Source organism: Homarus americanus, unplaced genomic scaffold (assembly GCF_018991925.1).
Source record: "Homarus americanus isolate GMGI-L3 unplaced genomic scaffold, GMGI_Hamer_2.0 scaffold25327, whole genome shotgun sequence".
In the NCBI taxonomy this organism is placed as follows: Eukaryota; Metazoa; Arthropoda; class Malacostraca; order Decapoda; family Nephropidae; genus Homarus; species Homarus americanus.
The window spans coordinates 811-14,073 of NW_024743725.1; the positions used below are offsets into that span (position 1 = coordinate 811).

Sequence of the window (13,263 nt, forward strand, 5' to 3'; positions counted from 1 at the left end):
TGTAGGAGGGTGTAGGGATGTGTAGGAGGGTGTAGAGATAAATTTATGTAACATATTATCAGTTTTGAAGTGACCATCACTAAGGTTTATTGATTTTAATTCCTTAATCAAACTAGCTTCAACCAGAAGTCTTCCTGTGACACAAGATGATTTGAATACTTCTAAGCTTTTTCCCCCAAGTAATGGGATGATTATTACTCCTAACATGAACCAACAGGGCACTGCTAAGGTGTTGTTTGATTCTGAGCTGCAGTGTTTTTCCTGTCTGTCCTACATAATTACAATTACATTTGCTATTACACTTGCTATTTCTTATTAACATATTGGTAATGGTTGAGTCATACATGAAAACAACATTAATATTTGGCAGCTTTAGGGACCGAACTAACGGGACAAATTCATTACGATAGGGCAGAGTCAGAATATTCTTAAGTGTAGGAATTTGTCTGGTTTGAGAGGAATGAAAGGATTATTTAGCCCTTTTAAAACAACGATCAACAAACACAGAAGGATACCCAAGTTTCTGTGCAATGGAACGAATATGTTTCAATTCATCGTCAATAAATTCAGTCACAAATACGCAGACATCTTAAGAACATAACAGAAAAAACTGACTTTAAAAAATAAGAAAATTTAATTGAAAAATACGTTTATATAATTGGTCCCTTTGTTATTATGATCAAGTAAGCGTTGTAGTTAATATCTAATAAATTATTTGTTATTATAAGTAATAAGATAATTGATTGATAGATAATAATTGTTAATAATTTAAGTAAAAAATAATAATTATTTCAGTTTTCATTTGACTCAGATGTAAACATGGTGGAGCTTTTGATCCAATAATTCCATTTGTTTATCTCTTAGTTTAGGTCAAGTACAGCCTTGACCCTTAAGACAACTGTGCCTAATGGATTACTCTACGGGACTGTCCATGGATCTTGTTTACGTTACTTGTATCTAACGGGCTTGGTATTGAGGCTGAGAATAAACAACAAGTACTTGGTGGCCCCAGTGCCCTCGTCTCTCCAACAACCTGACACAAATCATTAATGGTTAAAGTTTGATTTTAAAATTAAATAAAACACTAAGTGATACATATCAAAATTTACCTGTTCTCCGTGATTCGTTTTCCGATAATATCAAAGCTTTCCTGAGACTTTTACCACCCCGAAGCGACCAGCCTACAGACTACATATCGTGACCTCAGTAAATCCAGAACATTTTTTACTCATCTCAAACACCTGAACACTCCGTTAAACTACAGCTACATTCAAGTCACATTCTAAAAATAATCGACAAAAACTGAGTTCAAAGTGTGCCCCTGTAGTAAGTTATAATCAGGGCCGGTTTTAAGCCTATTTGACCAATTTAATCAAATTGGGCCCCGCGCCGCAAGGGGGCCCCGCACACACGTGTGTTAGTTTTAAACTGTATACGATATTGGTAAAAAAGCTAACGTTAGACACAAAATCATTGTTATTGTCATCAAAATAATAGATCCCAGTCACGTGCGAGAATTTTCTGTTTTGTCAAAAGTCCAAGGGAATTAACTCTGGTGTTGGTCCACACGCCCTGACTTTCATAATAATTTACAGGAGCGGGAAGGGTGCGAGCCAATCAGAACACAGTTTTCACTCTCTCCCAACGCTTGGACGGTGTAAGTGTGTCGGGTCTGTATTTTTGGCTGTTTTCAGGGGGAAATACGAGTGATAACGTTGTGCTGTGTATATCAGCATGTCCTGTAATAACCAGTGAATCAGTGATCATCGTCAGACAGTGACAAAACTCCGGTCGTTGCCATAGACATGATTTGAGATGAGTTTTGCAGTGTTGACCTTGAAAATGAGAAGCATGGCCACTGGGTGGCGACCGAGGCGTGGTTTGTTTATAATTTTTGTGCTGGACAGTGATGATAATTGTTGATCCTGAGTACATGATTGATAGCGACAATAGCGATGATGAATCAGAAAATGACTTGTGATTCTGAGCACATGCAAGCACATACTATAGCTCTATGTAGGTAACCGAATCTTTGCGTACGTAGCGGTGTGCTATCCATGCCAAAGTGTTATATGTCCGGTTAAAGCTTTTTTTGTCCGGTGAAGTGGTGATAAACATTGTGTGGTTTTTATTTTATAGGATCAGTGTTTCGATTTTTTGTTTTAATTATAGCATTCATATATGCACATACTTATTTTTTAAGTGCCAGGGACTTCTCATTGTGAATAATTTTGTTCGTTTTTTCATTTCAGTTTATTATATGTCATTTCTGAAAAGATAATATAAAAAGCCCTTTCATCATGGCAAGCACAAGCAGAGATAGAGGCAGAGGGCGTAAGTATTTAAATGGCAACCAGAAGCGAGCACTGGCAAAGGTGCTTGAAAATGAAAAACATCGAGGTGCTATCAAAAAATTTCTTGTCACTCCACCTTTGAAACACCCATGTATTGAAGATGAAGAAGACAAAAACGATTCAGAAAATGACAATACAGCCATTAGTCCAATTACAGTTGATGAATACAATGAAGAAATTGATATTCAGTTTGAAAAAGTTCAAGTTGACACACAGACACAGTTGAATCAAACTGAAGACGATCTTAATACAACAGAAGACAGTGCCAAAGTGAGAAGTCCACTTTTAGCTAAAGAAGAGTCAGAAGGCCAAGCCCAAACATCAAACAGTGATGGATCATCCACAAGTACAGTTGTAATTAACATTAATGATGACCCGGCAAGTTGGCCATCGAATATAAATAGAAATATAAGAGATTATTTAACAATGAAAGGGCCTCCTGATATTCCAGTGAACAAGTTTCCACGAAATGAAAAGGGATTGTGTTTTTCTAAGTTTCACTGTAAGAGAAAACTTCCAAATGGGGAGTATGTTGATAGACCTTGGATTATTTATTCTCAGTCTGCTGATAGAATTTATTGCTTTTATTGTAAGCTTTTTAGTATGAACAAAACCAGTGCATTATCAGCAAGTGGATTCAACAACTGGTCTAATCTTCATACAAGGTTGTATGAGCATGAAAATTCTAAAAACCATTTGGAAGCCACATGGCAATTCTGGGAGTTATACCAAAGACATTATAGTGGACAGACTATTGACAAAGAACGTGAACTAACTATTAATAAACATGCAAAGTACTGGCAGCAAGTATTCAAAAGGCTAGTGGCAATAGTGCAGTTTCTTGCTGAGAGAAATCTAGCGTTAAGAGGGACAGAAGAAAAAGTTGGTAATGAGAGTGTACACAATGGAAACTTTTTAGGTTTAGTGGAGCTGTTTGCAAAGTTTGACTCTGTTCTTGAAGAACATTTACGTAAAGTCAAGGCCAACGAAATTCATAATCACTATTTAGGAAAAGATACTCAGAATGAACTACTAGACATTATGGCTACAGCTGTTTTGAATGAGATACTGAATCGCGTAAAAGCAGCTAAGTACTATGCCATAATTTTAGACTGCACACCTGACTTGAGCCACCAGGAGCAAATGTCTCTAACGATCAGGTATGTTTCTGATGGCAACTTGGCTCCTTCAGGTGTTTATGAACATTTCATACAGTTTATGCAGGTTGAAAGTAGCACAGGAGAAAATTTATATAAAACATTATTAAACACACTAGAGGAATTAAAATTGGATGTGAAAGACATTCGAGGCCAAGGTTATGACAACGGTAGCAACATGAAAGGTCACACATCGGGAGTACAAGCACGGCTGTTGCAGGATAATCCAAGAGCCTTCTTTGTACTCTGCGCATGTCACAATTATAACCTGTTACTAGGAGATGTAGCCAAGTGCTGTCCAGATGCTATAACATTTTTTGGGATCTTGCAAAGGATCTACATAATGTTCTCAGCATCAACAAAGAGGTGGGCAGTTTTTAAGAAACATGTACCTGGGTTATCAGTGAAACCCTTGAGCGACACAAGGTGGGAGTGTCGGATTGATAGTGTTAAAGCTATTCGTTATCAGGTTGGAGAAGTATATGATGCACTTGTGGAAACATCAGAGATAACAGATGAGCCCAAGGTAAAAGCAGAGACAGAAGGTTTAGCAAACCAGCTAAAAGACTATAAATTTTTAGTTTCTTTGATATTTTGGCATGATTTACTTTTTAAAGTTAACTATGTTAGCAAGGAACTACAAGGTAAAACAAAGGACATTGATGAAGGCATGGAGTCATTTGAAAAACTATTATCATGGCTAAGAAAATATAGAGAGAGTGGTTTTAATGATGTCCTAATAGGCGCAAATGATTTGGCTGAAGCTGTTGAATTACCACTAGAATTTAGGAAATTTCAAGATAAACGACTACAAAGAAGGAAGAGAATGTTTTCATATGAGGCAAAAGATCAAGCTTTTGATGATCCAAAAGAAGCATATAGAGTTCAGTGCTTTACCTTAGTGCTAGACAAAGCTATTCAATCTCTAGAATCTAGATTTATGCAGCTTAAAAGCCATATAAAATTATTTGGATTTTTAAATAACTTTCAGGGCTTACAAAAGGCAGAAATAAGGAAACACACAGTAGACCTTGAAGCAGCTTTAATTGACACCAAACTAAAACAGAACACTGATGTAGAGGTAGGTACTGTAACAAGTAAAGATGTAGATGGTTATCTGTTGGCTGAAGAACTTGAAGCTCTGAAAACTTTTCTGCCCACCAGTGTCGCCAAGCCCCAAGCCCTGTTTGAATACCTGGTAGTAAACAATCGATTCACTGCATTTCCTAATGTTTTTGTTGCTTTGAGAATTTACTTAACAATGCCCGTAACAGTCGCATCGGGTGAGAGAAGTTTTTCTAAACTAAAACTGATTAAAACATACTTACGGTCAACAATTTCACAAGAAAGACTAAACAATTTGGCGATGCTATCTATAGAAAGTGACATTACCAAAACCCTTGACTTTAAAATGATTTTGAAAGATTTTGCAAATAAAAAAGCCAGAAAAGTGTGTTTCTAAAAGGTCCGTGCATAAACAGTTTGTCTGTAATTGTCTTAACTTGTAATAAAAAATCAAAACTTTTATACTGTTTTTAAACTTTTAGTATATCAAGTAATTAATGCTTTTTGGCTAAGGCGGGCATACTACACGAAATATAAAACATCAATCTTCGACTTTGTAGAGTAGAGGGCCCCACTATCAATTTTCTAATTGGGCCCCGCAATTCCTAGCACCGGCCCTGGTTATAATCATTACTTTAACAACACACACCGGTTTTTAAGACCAAACTAATAATTAGTTGGATGAGGAAGAAACTCGCTCTGTTGAACGAGCCGTGGTTACACCTCAGCCACCGTAGCGACCTTCATCCCTTCAGTTAAATATATCAACTTTCTATAAAGAAACTCACTCGTTAACCATAGGTGTAGCGGTCAATAAAATCTCACAGACTTAATGTTTGCCGGAAGGATAGTAATTCAACGAAAAATTCCATAATCACAGCCCGTTTCATCGTCCTTAGATAATCATAAATTTGTCTAATGTAAAATTGTGATTATTATCCATTCATAACCTTCATGTCCATAAACCTAATAGGCAGGGACGGTTTTTCGTTATACACATGAGTAAAAACCCCAACAAAACCAGACCTAAACCTACTGTGTGTGTTGGTAAGGTTTAATGTTAGATTTTCTTAATGTTTCTCAATGTAAAGTGTACTGATATGATATTGTATTTGATGTTGTTGCTAGGGGTAGCGGCGAGTCAGACGTATTAACCCATAACAATTTTAATAGCTCTGTGTGCCAATTGTAATAGATGGCATAACACTAACCATACCTAACCAAACCAAAGTTTTAATCATACCTTAATTTAAATTCCTGGCGGAGGGTGAATCAGGTCCTGGCGGAGGGTGAATCAAGGCCTGGTGTAGTTAACTGTGGTGAATACTCTTGTAGTTCCCACATGTTTTAATTGACTTCACTTCAAAAAGGACACTTGGAAAATTCACTACGGTACCTCGTCGTACTTTTAATGTTCACTAGAAAAAGGGGATTCCACGCGTAAATTTTTCTTTAACCTTCAATTAGGTTCACTACCTCCGTTAACACTATTTATTTCCATTAATCCAATCAAGTTATGGGCCCATAACACTTCACTTGGCATCAGTGACAAATATCCTCTAATCTCATTGAGTCACGTCAGGTCACTTCACCTTTTAACCAATATTTCCCATATATTAACACAACACTTCACGTTACGGGCCCTCCTGCACTTCACTTTTACTTTACTTTTATCCTCTTCACCACTGATCGGCTTGCTAGCCGCCCGGGCGATCGGTCACGTCTCTGTCACGCACTGTTGACAAATACTGGGCATGCACCGGCTCCTGAATGTACCTGAACCTGCTCCAGTGTTGGTCAAGTCTTCTCTTGAAACAGCTCACGCTCGGTGCCGTCACAACACTCTCTGGTAGATTGTTCCAAGAGTTTACAACTCATAACACTTCACTTGGCATCAGTGACAAATATCCTCCAATCTCATCGAGTCACTTCACCTTTTAACCAATATTTCCCATATATTAACACAACACTTCACGTCCAGCACTTCACAACACCGAACACTACAACACTTCACGTTACGAGTCCTCCAGCACTTCACAACACCGAACACTTCCACTTATATCAGTATATAACACCGAAAGAGTATCAAGTTTGTAAGGAAATTGTCAAAAATGAAGGAATAATCCACACGTCCATCTTGATCACGACCCGGAGACGAACAGCGAGTCATTTAGTGGCTGTCAGCTGCCCCATACATGTTGCCATATCGCCAAAATTTATTTATTTTTAATTCTCTATCGTATAAATCGTTGTTGATGTTAGAATAATGACGTATATCAATTATATTCTAATTTATCTTATTACTCTAAAATAAAACCTTGGTGACCTTTATTGGAAGTAATAAATAAACTAACGAGCGAACTATCAAACAAGCACTGGAACGACTCTTTACGGTACTTAAACAACAATTCAATAATTATCTTATCACTAATATATTACCGTTACTATGCGAGATTTAAATTACTTTGTAGCAGATTTTAACGAAGACGAAAACAAATAAATAAAATCAAATCAATAAATTAAACACGAAAATGGTCGTAAGTCAAGAGAGGCAGTCCACACACAACCTCCTCCTAGGGCCTACGAAAAATAAAACGAGAACTTTTCTTCCCCTTTTTCTACAGGTTATTATTAAATTGATACTGAGGTATTTTTTTCCCATTTATTTATTACTTAATCCTATTAGTGTCCACCAGCTACCTGTGCTTCTTGTAAACAAATATATTTCTGTACTGTATAACAACAGCTGATCTAACCCATTTTCTTTGACTCGATTCATGGCAAACATCACTAAATCTTATTCTTTCGACATCACATTTTATAATTAGGTACTAGCTTGTGTTATTAGTGAATATGCTGTCAAATGGGGCCCCATATCTTGGAGGTGCCTAAGGCCTACCAAAGTCTTAACCCGTCACTGCGTATAAGATAACACACACACACAAAACACTAATGACTGTTGATACGCAGTTTTATTTTGACTTGTTTTTTGAGGACACATTTTTTCTGTAATTATCACAACTTTACAAGTGTATTCGATGCTAATTAATTAAACGGTGACGGCGTTATGGCTATAGATCACCGGCGTCAAGAATTACAATAGCTGCATAAAAAGGGAAGCACGTCTGCCATCCTGCGTTCTAATTAGCGGATTTTACATGACGTCATCTTGTACTGATGTTAAATGCGTGTTTTCTTATTACGGTTAACTAGTAATAATGTTAAGGGTTTATGTCAGGAATTCAGTGTTGGTAACGAGACAGTTTTTGTGACGTTTATATTGTGTGTAAGGGCACTAGCGTAGCTAGGGGGGGCGGCTCTTTTGGGTCTGCTCATCACCCATATCTGCAGCTACTGGAGACGTTAATCCATCCCTTTGTATCGGCGGCAAGTTATCCTTGTCGTATCTGACCTAACACCTGACCCACATCATCACGGCCACGTCATGAGCTACACCCTTGCTATGAGGCCCCCCGCCACACACACAACCTGTAACCTGTTGAGGATTAAGGAAACAACTTCAAACAAGTACGCCAGTGAGCTCATGTGGTGTGGGTCAGGTGTTAGGTCAGATACGACGAGGATTAACTTGCCGCCGATACAAAGGGAAGGATTAACGTCTCCAGTAGCTGTAAAACCATGCAGTCTCGGGTCATATCAGTTCATGTACAGCCGACCAATCCACCAGTTACAAGCAATTCACTTCAGTTCTGCACAAGTCTCCATCGTGACAAGACGAGCGAGTCACTGTGCAATATGTATTTTTTGTGGGGGCACGGGGAGGGGGGGGGCGGCAAACTCAAGGGCTGCCCCGGGCGGCACACACTCTAGCTACGCCACTGTGTAAGGGTAGAGTAACTCATACACTCTATACACGTCTTCACACACACAGAGCAGGGGTGAAATACTCAGCTGGTAGGGCACTGGCTGACGAAGGTATACACATAACCCACCGCCAAGAGCATAAGGAGTCTGCAATTGGCCGGTTGGCCTGTGCATGGCAGCTCATGTCGAGAGTTACTACCACTCTCTATCATCCATGAGTCTATCTAGCCTCCTTTTAAAACTCTCCAGGTTCCAGCACTAATAACAAAGTTGCTAAGCTTGTTCCACTCGTCCACCACCCTATTTGTGAACTGGTTCCTTCCTTATCCAACTTAAATCAGTTGCTCCGAGTCTTATCCTGCTCGGATATTATAAGAACTTTATCTATATCCCCTTTATTGATTCCTTTCACCCACTTAAATACTTCTATCATATCTCCCCGCACTCTTCGTCTTTCTAGGGAATGCAAGTTAAGTTTCTTTAACCTATCCTGATATGGAAGGTTTCTAAGTCCCGGAATCATTTTCGTCATTCTTCGCTGCACCGACTCTAGTGCATTGATATCCATTCTATAATAAGGGCACCAGAACTGAACCGCATAATCGAGGTGCGGCCTGACTAGCGCAAGATATAGTTGCAATAAGACCATGAACCTTAAGTACCCTAGATCTTTCATAGACAAATGCCTTAACATTTACTAAGAAATCTTTCTACAGAACCGATCCAAAGCCCACCCATGACCATAAGAATCTCTTAGTATTACCATTTCACAAAAATTTCTCTCAAATTCCTTTACAACTAAAAACCTGAAACGTCAATGTGGCATTTAAATACTCATGCACTGTTAAACAAATGTTAATCAAGAACTCCCCCAACAATACAGGTGGTTGCATTTATAAGGTTCCTTGCAAGGAATGTAATATGTTTTACTTAGGCCAGACAGGTAAAGATCTTGTAACTAGACTTAAACAACACAAATATAGTGTTAGGACAGGCCAGGAATCCAATGTTCTGTTTGTTCATCTGAGGGATAATAAGAATTGCGTTGACTGGGATAATGCCTCCTCAATATTACCATGTAATTCATTTGACAGTAGGAACTTTATAGAATCCAGTCTCGTTAAACCTACCGAATCCATCAACATGAGTTTGAGTAATGGTATGTACAAACTGGATAATTTCGTAATTAAGAAGATTTGTAACCACACTAGAACGAGAGAATTATACTGAGGAATGAGAAAGAAAGTGAGAATGAGGGAGAGTAAGGAGTAGTGTGAGACAAATTAGAGGTACATCCGATCGAGTATAACAAAGTCCCCTGATCGAGTATAACAAAGTCCCCTGATCGAGTATAACAAAGTCCCTTGATCGAGTATAACAAAGTCCCCTGATCGATTATAACAAAGTCCCCTGATCGAGTATAACAAAGTCCCCTGATCGAGTATAACAAAGTCCCCTGATCGAAGAAACTGATCAGCAAGTCGTCATCAGTTGTAGGCTAAAACTAGGCAGGTATTTGCTTTTATAAGTTTACAAATACACGTTAAACCTTGTATTAATGAGTTTGGTCATGAAAAAGTCGACTCGATATTGAGGAGTCTTGTCAAAAGTGAAGAGAGAGAGAATCATATTGGGCAACCTTGCCCAACGAGCCTACACGCTTGTCACCAACAATGCAGTGATTTTCAGTCATCTGCAATACTTGGAAGTGTGAGGTGCTGCCTCTTGTTATGGAAAAGTCTTGGGTGATTACAAGAATTACTGACTTTTTAGCTTAGCGACAGTTCTCGCCGCAACCCTAGAGGAGACAGAAGTGTCCACACTAGCTGGCAACAATTGCTTATAAAAAAAAGTTAGAACGTTACGCTGTTACGTTAGTAATTCTCATATTCGTGTAGGAAACGTCGTGGGAAAAAAGTAATTCTCGTATTCACGTACGACTTTTTCTTTTCCAAATATAGGTTATTGGCCATCAACTGAACCAAAAATGAGTTCTGGATCAAGTACTAAAAATACCCAAATTTACCATTTTCACAATGAATGGGAAGAAGACCATTTTTTACCTTGAATAATTTGAAGTGTCTCTGCTTGATCTGCCATGCGTCTCCAGCTCTAGCTAAGAAAGAAAATCCTGAAAGACATTTCAAAAGTTTTCACAAGAAGTATGATAATGATTTCCCACCCAAAAGTGAGCTATGAAAGAGGAAAGTTCAGGAACTGAAATCACAGCTTACTGCACAACAAACTCTTTTACTGAAGCGAGCTCAAAATGAAGGGTAGCAACCATTGCGTCATTCAGGGTGAGTCCAGTACTTACTGAGCATAAAAAAAACACATTTCAAGATGGAGAAATATTCAGAGGCCTTTTAGAAGCAGCAGATTCGTTGTTTGAAAACCTCAAAAATAAGTCTGAAATACTGTTTTCTATTAAGGATGTTCAGTCATCAAGAAACACTGTCATGAGGCGCTGTGAATTCATGGCTGAGGATTTGGGTGAACAACTGAATAAAGACATACAGGAGTGTGTGTTCTTTTCATTACAATTTGATGAGTCTACTGATGTGGTCGATACATCACAATCATGTATTTTCATTAGACTGGTGTTTAAAGACACGAGTACCAAAGAGGAACTGCCAAAAATTCTACCATTAAAAGGAAAAACTCGGGATGAAGACTTATTTCAGACTTTCAGTGATTTTGTTAATAGTACACAGTTGCCAGTAAGCTCATATCTAAAAATACTGATGGGGCACATGCATTGGCTGGCCGAATCAGTGGGTTCATTGCCCTGTGCAGGAGTGATGATAGGTTTCCTAACTTCTTTTTTGGCCTCAAAAGATTGGCCTTTTGATCAAAACGAAGTGTGGCTGTTAGATTTAGCTTTTTAAGTTGACATGACTGCTATGTTGAATAAACTAAACTTAGATCTGCAAGGGAAAGATAAAACTAGTTGACATGATTAGTCCTGTGGCTGCTTTCAAGCAGAAACTAAAACTAGTGTCTTCGCAGCTGCATCAACATCAACTATGAAACTTCAGAACTATGATGTCTGAACTAGAAAACCAAGGAAAAGACTGTGACCAGTTTGTCAGTGCTCGATATATTGAACAGGTACAAAACCTTGCCTCATATTTTGACAGACGGTTTCAAGATATAGCAACAATAGAACCTGTTGCAACATATATGTGTTTTCCTTTGGTAAAATCACAAATGTTGAAGATATTGCATCTAGAATGGCATCAGTATTTAACATGGACAAATCTGAAGTCGAAAATGAGCTTCTGAAGCTTAAAAATGATACTCAGATCAAATCCAGGGCAACAGGAGGAAGTTTCTTTCTCAGTGAAGAAAAATATCCCATTGTCAGAAAATGTGCCATGTACCTCACAGCATTTTTTGGATCAACCTTCCTTTGTGGGTCAACATTTTCACACCTGAAACACATCAAATACCGATCAACAATATCAGATGAACACCTGGATGAGGCTAGCAGTCACCACCTACAGTCAGACAACATGCGGTGCTGAACACCTGGATGAGGCTAGCAGTCACCGCCTACAGTCAGACAACATGCGGAGCTCAACACCTGGATGAGGCTAGCAGTCACCGCCTAAGTCAGACAACATGCGGTGCTGAACACCTGGATGAGGCTAGCAGTCACCACCTACAGTCAGACAACATGCGGTGCTGAACACCTGGATGAGGCTAGCAGTCACCACCTACAGTCAGACAACATGCGGTGCTGAACACCTGGATGAGGCTAGCAGTCACGCCTACAGTCGAGACAACATCGCAGTTGCTGAACACCTGGATAGGGCTAGCAGTCACCGCCTACAGTCAGACAACATGCAGACTCAACACCTGGATGAGGCTACCAGTCTGCGCCTACAGTCAGACAACATGCGGGCTCAACACCTGGATGGGGCTAACAGTCACCGCCTACAGTCAGACAACATCACGGTGCTCAACGCACCTGGATGAGGCTAGCAGTCACCGCCTACAGTCGAACCCAACATGCGGTGCTCAACACCTGGATGAGGCTAACAGTCACCACCACATTCAGACAACATGCGGAGCTCAACACCTGGATGAGGCTACCAGTCACCACCTACAGTCAGACAACATGCGGTGCTCAGCGCACCTGGATGAGGCTACCAGTCACCGCCTACAGTCAGACAACATGCGTGCTTCCAACACCTGATGAGGCTACCAGTCACCGCCTACAGTCAGGACAACATGCGGTGCTCAACACCTGATGAGGCTACCAGTCACCGCCTACAGTCAGACAACATGCGGTGCTCAACACCTGGATGAGGCTACCAGTCACCGCCTACAGTCAGACAACATGCGGTGCTCAACACCTGGATGAGGCTACCAGTCACCGCCTACAGTCAGACAACATGCGGTGCTGAACACCTGGATGAGGCTAGCAGTCACCGCCTACAGTCAGACAACATGCGGTGCTGAACACCTGGATGAGGCTAGCAGTCACCACCTACAGTCAGACAACATGCGGTGCTCAACACCTGGATGAGGCTACCAGTCACCACCTACAGTCAGACAACATGCGGTGCTGAACACCTGGATGAGGCTAGCAGTCACCACCTACAGTCAGACAACATGCGGTGCTGAACACCTGGATGAGGCTACCAGTCACCGCCTACAGTCAGACAACATGCGGTGCTCAACACCTGGATGAGGCTACCAGTCACCGCCTACAGTCAGACAAACAAGTGTGCTCAACACCTGATGAGGCTAACAGTCACCGCCTCTAAGCCAGACAACATGCGGAGCTCACCTGATGAGGTTAGCAGTCACCGCCTGCTACAGTCAGACAACATGCGGTGCTGAACACCTGGATG

General features: G+C 40.1%; 1 protein-coding gene across 1 annotated transcript; it reads left to right on the plus strand.

Moving 5' to 3' along the window:
• Positions 1 to 1,313: 1,313 nt before the first annotated feature.
• LOC121877506 (zinc finger MYM-type protein 1-like) lies at positions 1,314 to 11,928 on the plus strand. Its single transcript, XM_042383277.1, has 3 exons — positions 1,314 to 1,670; positions 2,253 to 4,794; positions 11,621 to 11,928. The coding sequence occupies exons 2-3, from the start codon at positions 2,301 to 2,303 to the stop codon at positions 11,926 to 11,928; spliced, it is 2,802 nt and encodes a 933-aa protein (XP_042239211.1). The 5' UTR covers positions 1,314 to 1,670; positions 2,253 to 2,300.
• Positions 11,929 to 13,263: the final 1,335 nt, after the last annotated feature.

Excerpts from the sequence above, each read along its gene's own strand:
- LOC121877506 (XM_042383277.1), top strand. The coding sequence starts at position 2,301 with ATGGCAAGCACAAGCAGAGATAGAGGCAGAGGGCGTAAGTATTTAAAT. Across the intron at positions 4,795-11,620 it reads GCCCGTAACAGTCGCATCGG|ATATTGCATCTAGAATGGCA; the intron begins GTGAGAGAAGTT and ends CAAATGTTGAAG.